The 12,345-nt window shown below is 39.3% G+C and overlaps 1 protein-coding gene across 2 annotated transcripts in view; it reads right to left on the bottom strand.

The window, feature by feature from the left end:
* FLACC1 (flagellum associated containing coiled-coil domains 1) overlaps positions 1–12,345 on the bottom strand; it is a 35,966-nt gene that overhangs the window by 897 nt on the left and 22,724 nt on the right. For both annotated transcript variants that reach the window (XM_020970748.2, XM_020970786.2), the window contains 7 exons: positions 8,770–8,867; positions 7,778–7,830; positions 5,419–5,518; positions 4,721–4,824; positions 3,731–3,793; positions 2,385–2,474; positions 2,084–2,193 (listed from right to left, as the gene is read on the bottom strand). In XM_020970748.2, the coding sequence (XP_020826407.1) occupies positions 2,084–2,193; positions 2,385–2,474; positions 3,731–3,793; positions 4,721–4,824; positions 5,419–5,518; positions 7,778–7,830; positions 8,770–8,867 (618 nt within the window). The remainder of the gene's footprint in view (positions 1–2,083; positions 2,194–2,384; positions 2,475–3,730; positions 3,794–4,720; positions 4,825–5,418; positions 5,519–7,777; positions 7,831–8,769; positions 8,868–12,345) is intronic.

Here is a 12,345-nt window from a genome sequence, read left to right as displayed (position 1 = left end):
TCACAGAAATGATAACACAAGTTACTTGTATGTCCTTTGACTCAGCAATACCACGACTAGGACTATTATACCCCAAACAGATCAAAGAAAGAGGAAAAGGTCCTATATATACAAAAATATTTATAACAGCTCCTTTTGAATGGTAGGAAAAATTGGAAACTAAGGGGAGAGTCATCATCGGAGACTGGTTGAACAAATTGTGGCATACAAATGTACTGAAATACTATTGTGCTGTAAGAAATGAGAGAAAAGACAATCTCAAAGAAACCTGGGAGATTTGTATGAACTGATGCAGAGTAAAGTAAGCAGAACAAGAATAATTTACAATGTAACCCAAATATTGTAAAAACAACAACTATAATTTTGAGACTTAAGAACTCTGACATAATAATTCCACCATAATTCCAGAGAAAAGACTGATAAAGAAGAACCCTGCCCACCTTATCCTTATGACAAAGAGATGGACTAATGGGCAAAATAAGAAATTCATTTTGGAAGTGACCAAAATAAAACCGTTTTGTTTGACTGTGCGTATGTAATTCAGGAATTCTGTAGTTTGGTTTTTTTTTCTTTTCAGTGGATAGGTGGGTGGGGGGAGACGAGGGAAAAATGAATGGCTGATCATTGAAAATAATAATAAAAAAAGATACTGGTTATAAATTAACTAGGAAAAAAAAGGAAAATGGAGGAGGGGTGTTAAGAGGAGTATGATACTAGGAAGGGAATGATCACTCACAAAACATAACTTCCTGATCCTGAAGGGGAGGAGAAAATAACTATCATCTAGGGTTAGGGGTGTCCATTAACTGAAGAATGAACAAATTATGATATCTGAATGTCATGGAATAGTATTTATCTATAAGAAATGGTGAAAGAGACCATTTCAGAGCATGTTGGGTAGCAGGTGCAGAGTGAAGCAAGCAGAGCCAGGAAAACACCTTACAATACCACTGCAAAGAAAAGCAACTTCGAAAGATTTAGGAACCCATCAAGGAGATGAGAAGTCCTGCCACTGGAGGACTTATGATGAAGCATGTTACATACCATCTGAGACAGAGGCGATGAGGCTAAAGGTGCAGAAAAAGAGACACATTTTTTGGACAGGGCCACCGTGTGATTTTACGCTCAATGATCCTTATTTATTACAAGAGTTTCTTTTTTCTTTCTCTGAGTTTCTAACTGGGGGAAGGGGCTAGGGGGAGAAAAGAGGTCAGCAATAGTGATGCTTCAAAACATAAAGCCACAGAGAAAAAAAATTTAATGCACAGACAAGCAGGACGACGGCTTTGAAAGCCATGTGTGAGATTTCATGCCTTTTTTTTTTTAATACAGCAAGCATTATGAAACAAAGATTTATGTCAGTCATATAAAGTCTATAAGGATTTGTTAATTGATTACTACGTGCTAGGCAATGTGTTAAGAACTGGTAAACAAAGAAAGGTAAAAGACAGTCCCTGTTCTCAAGGAGTTAACAGTCAGTGGGGGAGACATCATGGAAAAAACTCTTTACAAAAAAGTTGTGAATACTTAGGATAAATGGGAGTTGGGATGATCAGTAAGAGAAAAAGCACTAGAATTAGAGGGGATCAGAAAGGCTTCCTGGAGAAAGTGGGATTTTAGCTAGGATTTGAAGGAAGCTAGAGAAGCCAAGAGGTGGAGATGAAGAGGGACAACATTCCAATCATGGGGTACAGCCAGTAAATATGCCCCAAGTTGGGGGACGGAGTAGTTTTATATATAATCCTATTTTCTTGTTCTGTTCTCTATATGGAAACGCTCATTTAAAAAATCAAATGCAAAATGAAGAATAAATTAACTTTTAAAAAGAGATAATAGTAATAAAATATAATTTAATGAGAATTCAGGAAAATGCATGGTCTAGATAGCAAATTTGTTTGTAATTTGATCTCCAAAGTAGTGTTAGGGAGCTTAAATACTTTTCTCTCTTTTCCAATGGCAAAGATGCTTTCTAGAACAATTACAGATAAGCTTCCCCCCCCCCCCCCCGCCACTGTCTCACCAAAATCCTCCCCATCCCACCCCCAACCCCAGTGTTCTCCTTCTTATCCCTATGGATACATACCTCAGGTCTACATTTTCATTTGTCAGGGTCTGTATCGTATGTTTATACTTTTCCTCAACTTCAATAAGCTTCTGTTCAAGTTGCTGCTCCAGGTTAATTGCATGGTTTTTCTGAAAGGTATTTCAAAAATTGACTCTACCTCTTTCCTAGGCAAGCAGCTGAATCAGACAATCACAGTACCTTAATGGAGGCAGTCTACTGTGCTACAAATGGGTTGGACTAGATGACCTGACGTTCTTTCCAGATGTCAGTCTTTCATGCTTTATGTACCTGCTATCCCCCCTCCTCCACTGGAACTCACCTCTTCCTGGAGGTCCATTTGACTCTGGTACAATGCTGTGTTCAGCGATTCTAAAACAAGAGACTGTGCCTGCAATTCTTCCTCCACAACCTTTAGTAAGAGAAAAAGAGTCAATTCAATTCCATGTGCACTTATGGAGCACCTACTGTTTCAAAGCACTGTGCTAGGGGCTGGGGAAAATGCAAACTGTATAGAAGATATTTCCTCACCTCATGTACAAACTTTTAGCCTAGTAACAGACTAAATATATTGTGATTGCATGTGCTGCACTTAACCCTCACACTGTCTTGTTCTCCTCACTTTCCTGAGGTCTTTAAGCGAGCTGTATACTCCCATTGGTCCATACCTCAGCAAGGTGTCCAAAGGCCCTACAAACGAAGACTCCCGGTCAGTTTTCAGGGACTAGCTTATGTTCAAATACATTTCCAGCAGAAGGAGCAGTACAAATCAGCTCATGTGCTTGGCCATCATGAACAGTTCTTTAATATTTCTCGGAGCCATAATTTTATCAGTATGGTCACTCTCTCCACAGACAAAGCTCAATGCCCCCCTCCGCTCCCTGAATGAACAGATGGTCTGGGTGAATTACATTGGCAAAAACAAAATTCATTACTTGACTTTCAAGCTTTTGGTGACAGACCTTGAAATCACATAATCAGCTAAGAAACTTCAGAACCCCTTGAGAAACTAATGCCTTAGCCATATCCTGCCACGCAGGTTGAAAGTTGAAGCAGTGTTGGTGTAGGGGAAAGCATGCTGGATTTGGAACCAGTTTCCCTGGATTCAAATCCTGGCTCTGCTACTGATGTTTGCGTTAGGACTGTGGGCAAATTGCTTAATCTCTCTGGTATCAGTTTGATCATCTGTAAAATGAGGGGTTTGGACCAAACAACATCTGAGGTCCCTTCCACCTCCCACGAAGTGTAAAACTGGGTTTGAGCAGAGATCTGGCAATGGGTTTTTTTTTTTCCCCAAGGAGGCCTCCACAGGATACATTATTGCAACACATGGAGCCCAAAGGTAGAACTGGGCAGTGTAGTGATGGTTAAAGTACACATCCTTGTTTTAACCTTAGTGGAGCTGGAAGACATGCTCTGGTTCAAACTGGTCTACAACATCATACAGTAAGCTGGCTTATAACTAATGTACATAAGAACAGTCCTAAGTCTAAAAGGATACTCAAGGCTTTGTCAGGTAACAAATTCCAAAATCCCCAGAAAGCTTAGCTATGGTCCATTGATTTAAATTATTTGAGGAATGGCGTTATTGAGTCAATCCCTTTCATTTTTTCATTTTGCTTACTTGTGTGTACCAGAAATGCCAAAGGGCAAAAAAAAAAATCTCACCTCCTTGGCCTTCTGTAGCTCTTCTAATTTCAGCCTATCAATTTCATGTTGCTTTAGGAATGCCTGAAAGTGATAATATATTGAAAGTGAATCTTATGTAATTTCTATTTCAGATCTAGCACCATGATGCAGTGAAAGGAGCATTGTATTTTGATGTCAAAGGACCTGGATTCAAATTCCAGCTCTGTGACCTCACTCGAGTCACTTAAGCTCCATGGACCTCAGTCCATGTAAGTCATCTGTAAGATGGGAGGGAGGTTCTCTAAGGTCCCATTCAATTCTGTGATCCTATGCTCCACCAAGACTAAATCAAATACAGGAAACATAGAGGAAAGTATGTCCCATTCACAAAGATGAAACAAAAATGAGAGTGACCTCCAACCCACCCCCTTCCCCAGTCTAGCATAGGAGATAGAGTTAAGAGAAGAGAGAATAAAAAGGAGGGAGGAAGGAAGGGAGGGAGGAAGGGGGGGAAGGAACAAAGAGACAGAACAGAATTAGTATCTAAGTAGTAAGTCACAAAATCGTAGAAATGGTAAGAACTAACTCTCCAAGTCACTGATTGTTACAAAGTCCTTTGCTCTATATAATGTATGGACTTTTCAGTTAAGGTATCACATGCTGTCTTTGGAAAGAGGATTTTGAGCCCTTTGGTGAATATAGGTATTTGTTCAACTTGGCACACTCAGTAGAATAGTTGTTATAGAACCCTAATCAATGCAATGACCAGTACGATATGAGATAACTGTTTGTGAAGTGCTTTGCAAACCATAAAGCGCTACACAAATGCTAGCTATTATTATTATTGCAATATTGTGAACCAGGTCCCTTGGCCCCCTGGATTCATCTACATAATTCAACTTAAGTTTGAGTTGCTTCTAAAAAGCCACTAGCTATTAAATATAATGGTGTATGAGTCATTTCAAGGCACACAATGTTATCTGGCTTTTAAAAGCTTACTAGTATTATTCATTCCTCTGGGTGAATTACCTCTCTCTCCTTATTGAAATTTTCACAGGTTTGGATATGGAGTTGCTCTATTTTTCTTTTTTCTTCCTCTACATCTACCTCAAACTTCCTTGTTAGTATATATTCTGTGGAGAATCAGAGAATAAAGTACATGCATATATATGTATACTCTTGTAAGTATATTTGCGATTGAAAGAAAGATACAAGGAGGAAAACACAAAATACTCAAAAACATAAGAAATGGTTGCCTGAGGCAAACTAGTGGAACTAGTGGTTCACCCATGCATTCTCACAATTATGTACTAATAGTACAATTACTATGATGTGGGGATCCACAAATATTTTCTATGTTCAAAACAGATCCTCATAGCAAAAAAAAAGTTGCAAACTACTGGGTTACATTCTAAAAATAAAAAATTGTTCTAAAAAATAAAAATGGAAACAAGTGGGGCATGCTGTGACACTCACAAATTCATTAGGAGAAAGTGAGGCTGGTGATTTTGCATAGCCCACCCTCACTTAAAGCCAACTCACTTGCATGTGATGGCATCCTCTTAGAAATGGTCCTCTCAGAGAATGAAGGACAAATGACAACAATAAGGAATGAATGCATAAGGAACTGGCTTAGAGGCAGGCCACAGTCCTTCCATTCCAATCCTTCCAATTGATTGGATTTCCTTTCAAGAAACTTAGCTCATTCATATGCCTAAAACACTTACTTTGCTGCAATAGGATTTTTTCTCGTTCCATTTTCTCACTCTTCTCCCATTCAACCTTCCGCCTCATCCACTTCTCCTCCATTTCATCTGCGATACTGTCCTAGGGTGATATAATATCTATGGACATCATGGTCTTACAAATCAAGAATGCCCAAGGGAAGGGAAGGGGGAGACTTTTAAAAATATTTTCTTTTCTAGAAATCACATGGTGTTGAAATGGAAGTGTCGGATGTAGAGAGTTGATGGTGCCTGTCCAAGTAATGTTCTCCATGCAAAGCCCCACACCACCCTCACTCATAAGTTGTCTGGAGAAAAACAGTAATGTATAGGAAAATAAAAATGACAGGGAATAAATCAATATTTTCCCAGTTTTGGTGTTTGGAATATTTAAAGAATTCATTCAAGAAAAAAAATGAAATGTTCATACTATTGTGATAGCAAAGGAAGAGAAAAGATTTTTTTTTACCCCTATGCTTAAGGATTCTGCTGGAATTGTAAATCAGGTGAAAATCCCATCAGACCATCTAAGAAATGGGTAAAAAAAGCCCATTAGTCAGTGTTTTTTTGTTTGTTTGTTTTTTTTAGGAAATAATGGTATGTTCTTCAAAAGAAGAAAAATCAAATAGAGCAGGGGTTCTTAACCTGGGGTCTAGGAATTAAAATTTTTTTCATAACTGTGTTTCATTAGAATTAATTTCCTTTGTAGTCCTGTGTATTTTATTTCATGCACTTAAAAATACTATTCTGAAAAAAGGGGCATATGGGCTTCACCAGACTGCCAAAGGGATCCATGTAGGGATGTGCTGGAGCCAGCTCAAACCAGCCTGATAGCTGATTGTTAAATTTTCAGTGTGAGCATTTACATATCAGAAATCAGGAAACCCTACATACCAACCAGGGCTTGATTTGTTTTGTAGATTGTCTATACTTAAGAAAGTGAAGGAGATAATGTCAATAATGCAGATTAAACTTAAAAGTGTGCTATACCTACACTTCCCCTCTCCCAGCGATTAAATATTGCCAGCGATTAAATATTGACCAGCACCCCATTGGGTCCATCATACAAAAGAAGTTAAGAACCCCTGAAATAGAAGTAGTAGCATATTGTGGAAAGAGTGCCACAAGGCTTGGTGTCAGAAGACCTGGGTTCAAATCCTTGCCCTAACACTAACTAGCTATGTGAGCTGGACCGAATCACTTCACCTTAGTGAACCTCAGTTTCCTTATCTGTGAAATGAGAAGAGTAGCATATGTACTTCCTCCTTCAACGTGGGTATGAGGAAGGTGCTATGAAAACAACAAAGGCCCATGGAAATGTCAGTTCTTCATGACTACTTCATGAGGACCCAAGGAGACTTTAGATATGATGCCAGGCTACTTTGTGCCAAGTCCCTTGGTGCCCTTGGCAGGAGCTCAGCTCTCTGAACTAGCTGTGTAAGGATAGAAATGACAGCTACTTGGAGTCATAGAGAATGGACCCTCTGAGCCCTAACAAGGTCATGAATTCCCTTGGACAAGGCAGCTGCTGCCCAAGAAATGCTCCCTGGTGTCTGTTGGGAATTTGAACACTTTTCTTCCCTCTATGTCCTGGGCATTCTGATGAGTCTTCTGTTGGGGAAACCTCCTGGAGGAACCCTCAAAAGTCCTCTTACATCAGACTTTTAGCACCTTTCAGAAAGAATTTGCTTCACACACAAATGTAGAGCTAAAAACACATCTGGATACTCCCTCTCCCCACCCCCCATACACACACACACACACACACACACACACACACACACACACACACACGGTAGTGTTTCAAAAAATAGGATTTAAAAGTGATAAAAATACATTAACTCAATCTCTTTCCCTCCCATTGGCAGGGGCTTATAGGCATTGAATTAATGAATGAACAAATTAATGAATGAATGAACACAAATATGTAATTAATTTTTTTTCCCTTAAGAATGAACACTGGAACGCTGACACTTCAACCTGCTCAACTTGCTTTATCTGCTGAGGAAACATATACTTCCCTGTTTCCACAGGCATTCATCCAAAAAAACTGAGAATAAAAAATAAGCCTGGGAGAATCACTGTATGCATAAGCAGCCCTACCAATTTATTAACACTATAGTGAGCAGCCAGTACTGAACAGTTCAATTCAATTTAATTCAAAGCTCTGTACTAGTCCCTCTTTGCTGGAGTAGATACCCCCACCCCAGCTGCCTGCTACCCTGTCTCCCCAGGAGTTATTTTCCATCCAATACCCTATTTGGATTGTTTCACCATGGATTATCTGCCAGGAAATGAAGTCTGGAATTGGTGGCCCAGCTTCCCTTACGCTTGAAAATGGTTCAAAGTAGCTAGATCTCACCTGGTACATTCGGAACATATTCTTCAAATACTTATACTCTTTCACCATACTCTCTAGACGAGAGAAAATAAACAGTCATCACTATTACATTTAAAAATCACAGGCCACACCAATAGAGAGTTTAAATAGCTGAAAGCTTTGCTAAGGCTTTTGTGACATCCTGTGTTACACCTGACCAAACTCCACCCAGATCCCTGGTGAACAATCCTTGTCATGAACCAAGACAGTGTGAGAAACAGGGACCTCATGCCACTCCCTGTAGGACAGTGGCTTGGGTTCTCAGAACTTATCAGGGTTAACCCTAAATGCCAGGTTAGCTAACCCTAAATATTCGTTCTCCATCAAAGACCTAAAATGATGGTGGGCTTTTTTGGAAGGGACAGGGCTTTCTTTGTATCCCCAGCATTTAACAGCTTGGAACATACTAGGTGCTTAATAAATGCTTGTTGACTGGCTGATGGGCTCCATCACATGGCAAATAATAATAATAATTACTATCTCACACAGATATAGATATATATATATATGTGTGTGTGTGTGTATGTGTGTATATGTGTATTTTACATTTTCCAAATGTATACAAATTCCAAATACATATATATATATATATATATAATATATATATATATATATATATATATATATTTTATATTTTCCAAAGTACTTTCACACACATTATTTTTTTGCTCCTCACAACAGCCCCGAGGAGTAGGTAGGGAAGAGATTCTTATGCCCAAAGTCTCCCAGCTGTGGAGTGGAGGCGCTGGGATTTGAATTAGGCCTCTCCGATTTCTCGTCTTGTTAGAAATGCTGATGAATGGATTTCCCTGTTTTTAGTCTTTCTCTCTACAAGATGTTTCCTTTTCTGAGCTTTAGGAAGAACCCCAAGGGAAACCTGGCAGATCCTTTCCAATTAACCTGTGCTCCCTGCCATGCTCACAGGGCTTTCTCTACGTTACAGAAGAAGCACTCTGCCCAGACCGTGGCCATACCAAGTTTTCCTTGGGCGGCATTCTTCTCCACTTTCAGGGATGATTTGTACTTTTCCTCCAAAGCAGCTATTTCTTCATCATGAGCCTCTCTGAGTTCTCTGTGTAGTCACCACAGGAGAAAAATTAATCAATAAAAGGATGTCTGAATATAGCTGGTTTTTTTTTTTAAATCACTCACCGGTGCTAGAAAGATATGGCAGCCACAGGAAGCCATGGTTGCCCTGCTAAGGCCCTTGACTAAGGTTCAAGCCTAACCCTAACAGAGGGTTGGAGGGGTAGATATCTCAGAATCTTAAAATGTTCTCCAAGGGCCTTTTCAGCATATCCATACTCTGACATTGAGAGGATTTGACACTTTGGAAGGATGGCTATGTCAGACACATCTAGTGGACCAGTTGCTTAAAAATCTTTTTGCTTGGGGAACCTATGGCCAGCCTCACGTTCTGTGGTTCCCCCAGCTTGCTCAGAGTTCCCTTCTTTGCCACCCATAATGCTGGCAGTTTTCTAGATAAGGGGGTCTCAAAACTTTTTTGACTGTATATACCCTATCAGTAAACATTTTTGAGCCTGTATCTCCAATATATGCATATTTATCTATTTGTAATTTATATAGGTGGCACAGTGGATAGAGTGCCCAGGCCTGAAGTCAGGAAGACCTCAATTCAAATCTGGCCTCAGACTCATACTGGTTCTGTGACCCTGAGCAAATCACTTAACCCTATTTGCCTCAGTTTCCTTATCTGTAAAATGAACTGGAGAAGGAAACGGCAAACCATTCCAGTATCTTTGCCAAAAACACCCCAAAAAGGAGACACAGAGGCAGGCACAATTGAAAATGACTGAACAACAATAACAACAATGACTGTAGTGGTAGTAGTTATTTACATTATAAAACTTACACAAGAATAGAACTTAAGAAATGTTCATATGAAAATGAAATCATGCTGGTTGTAGTGTTAATAGGAAGCCACTGGAGCTTCCTGAGTAGAAGAGTGACATGGTCAGAGCTGCATTTTTGGAAGATTATTTTGACAGCTGTGGGGAGGATTAGGGAAGAGAGAAGCTGGAGGGAGGTAGATTGGTTAAGAGGCTATTACAATAATCCAGGGGAGAGATGATAAAGGATTGAACTAGGGAGGTAGCTGTGTGTATAGACAGAAGGCAATGTATGGGAGAGGGATCATGGAGGTAGAAACAATAAGATTTGACAACTGATTGGATGTGTAGGGTGAATAAGGAATAGAGAATGACCCTGAGGTTGCAAACCCGGGTAACTAGAAGGATGGCAATGCTCTCAACCATAATAGACTTCAAAAAAAGGTGTTGGGGGGGGTTGGAGGTGGAACCAGGATGGTGGAACATTCTAGCTGAACCTTCTCAACATTGCCCTCCAAACAACTTTAAATAATGTGTCAAATCAAATCCAGGAGTGACATAACCAAAAAAATGTTGGCATGAGACATTTTTTCTAGCCCAGGACAATTTAGGAGGTTGGAAAGAGAGGTCTGTGAGTGGAGGCTGACCTGGAGGAAGGCCTCTGTACCAACTATGGATCTTGGAGGCAGTGGTAATGGCAGCAACAATAGCCACAGCAGAGATAGTACCAGGAACTTTTACCACACAGAGATGGATGCCATTTGGCAACTCCATTGCCCATCAGTTAAGTTCTGAGTTGCAGTTCCAGGGCAGAGAAGAGTGTTGGCACTTGTGGTCTCCAGGGAACAGGGTTGTTCCTGGGCCACACTTCTCCCCAGATTACACCACCTTTGAAGCACTGAAAATGTCATAGACTGCCAGAACTAGCTGTGAACAGAGTGAGGCGAAAAAACCTGAAGCTTGGGACTGTGATCTCCCCCCCCTGCCTCCACCTCTACCCAGAGGTGAGCAGAGCCTGACTCTAACACAAAGTTCCTCAAAAAGTAAGCTGGAAACAATGAGTAAACAATAACAAAAGAACTAGGCCATAAAAAGTCTCTATGGTGATAGGGTAGCTCAAGACACAAACTCAGAAGACAATACTATGAAAATAAGCAAAGCCTCAATGAAAGATGAAGATTGGACACAAGCCCAACAAGAATTCTTAGAAGAGCTAAAGGAAGAGATCAAAAAAGAGCAAAAATAATTAAAAAAAAACAAATAAGACCAATAGAGGAAAAATTGGAAAAGGAAATGAGAGAAATGCAAAAAAAATTATGAAAAGAGAATTAACAGCTTGGTTATAAAATAAACTCACATAAAGCATCAGCATTTCAGTATATTTCCAACAAAACCTAGCAGGAAGATATAGGAAGAGAAATTCCATTTAAAGTAATTGCAGACTGTATAAAATTCTTGACAGTCTGCCTGTCAAGACACATAAGAATTATATGAACACAATTAAAAGACATTTTTCACACAAATCATGACAAATCTAAACAAATGGAGAAATATTGATTGCTTATGGGTGGTCCAAGCCAATATACCAAAATCAACTCACTTATTCAGTGCCAAGGGCCAATCAAAGCACCAAAGAATTATTTTATGGCTCTAGAAAAAAGTTAACAAAATTTATCTGGAAGAACAAAACGTCAAGAATATCAAGGAAATCAATGAAAATAAAAAGTGAAGGAAGGCAGCCTAACAGTACTAGACTTCCAATTAGATTACAAAGTAGTAATCATAAAAACCTGGTACTGGCTAAGAAAGGGTTGGATCAGTGGAATACTAGACTATAGTACTACGATCATGGGAATACAGTGTTTGATGAGCCCACAGACCCAAGCTTTGGGAGCAAGGACTATTTGACAAAATTTTCTGAGAAAACTGTAAAGCAGTCTGGCAGTATCTCACACTGTATACCAACATAAGTTAGAATTTGGCTCATAATTTAGACATAAAAGGTGATATAAGAAGCAGATCAGTGGAGCGTGGAAAAATTTACCTGTCAGATCTATGGCTAAGGGAAGAGTTTATGACCCAACAAGAGACAGAGAGGATCATGGAAGGTAAAATGGATAATTTTGATTCCATGAAATTAAAAAACTTTTGCTCAAATGAAACTAATGCAGCCAAAATTAGAAAGTGGGAAATGGGGGGGTCGGGGATTTTATAGAAAGTTTCTCTGATAAAAGTCCAATTTCTCAAATATATAGGGAACGGAGCCAGATTTATAAAAATAAGAGCCACTCCCCAAATGATAAAGGGTGAAGGTATTTTTCAGAAGAAGAAATCAAAACTATCTATAGTCATATGAAAAAAATGCTCTAAATCCCTATTATTGATTAGAGAAATGCAAATTAAAACAACTCTGAGGTACCAAGTCATCTCTATCAGATTGGCTAATGTAACAAAAAACGAAAAGGACAAATGCTGGAGGGGATATAGGAAAACAGGCATACTAATACACTCTCGGTGGAGTCATGAACTGGTCCAGCTATTCTAGAGACCAATTTGGAACTATGCCCAAAGGATTATAAAATTGTGCCTACTCTTTGACCTGGCAATAACTACTACTAAGTAGATATCCCAAAGAGATTAAAAACAAAAGGGAAGAGGACCTGTATATACAAAAATATTTATAGCAGTTTTTTTTCTGTG

Source organism: Phascolarctos cinereus, unplaced genomic scaffold (genome assembly GCF_003287225.1).
Source record: "Phascolarctos cinereus isolate Bilbo 61053 unplaced genomic scaffold, phaCin_HiC Scaffold_7;HRSCAF=346, whole genome shotgun sequence".
Taxonomy (NCBI): Eukaryota; Metazoa; Chordata; class Mammalia; order Diprotodontia; family Phascolarctidae; genus Phascolarctos; species Phascolarctos cinereus.
Note: the sequence above shows the minus strand (reverse complement) of the source record. Positions and strands in the feature narration are given on the sequence as shown.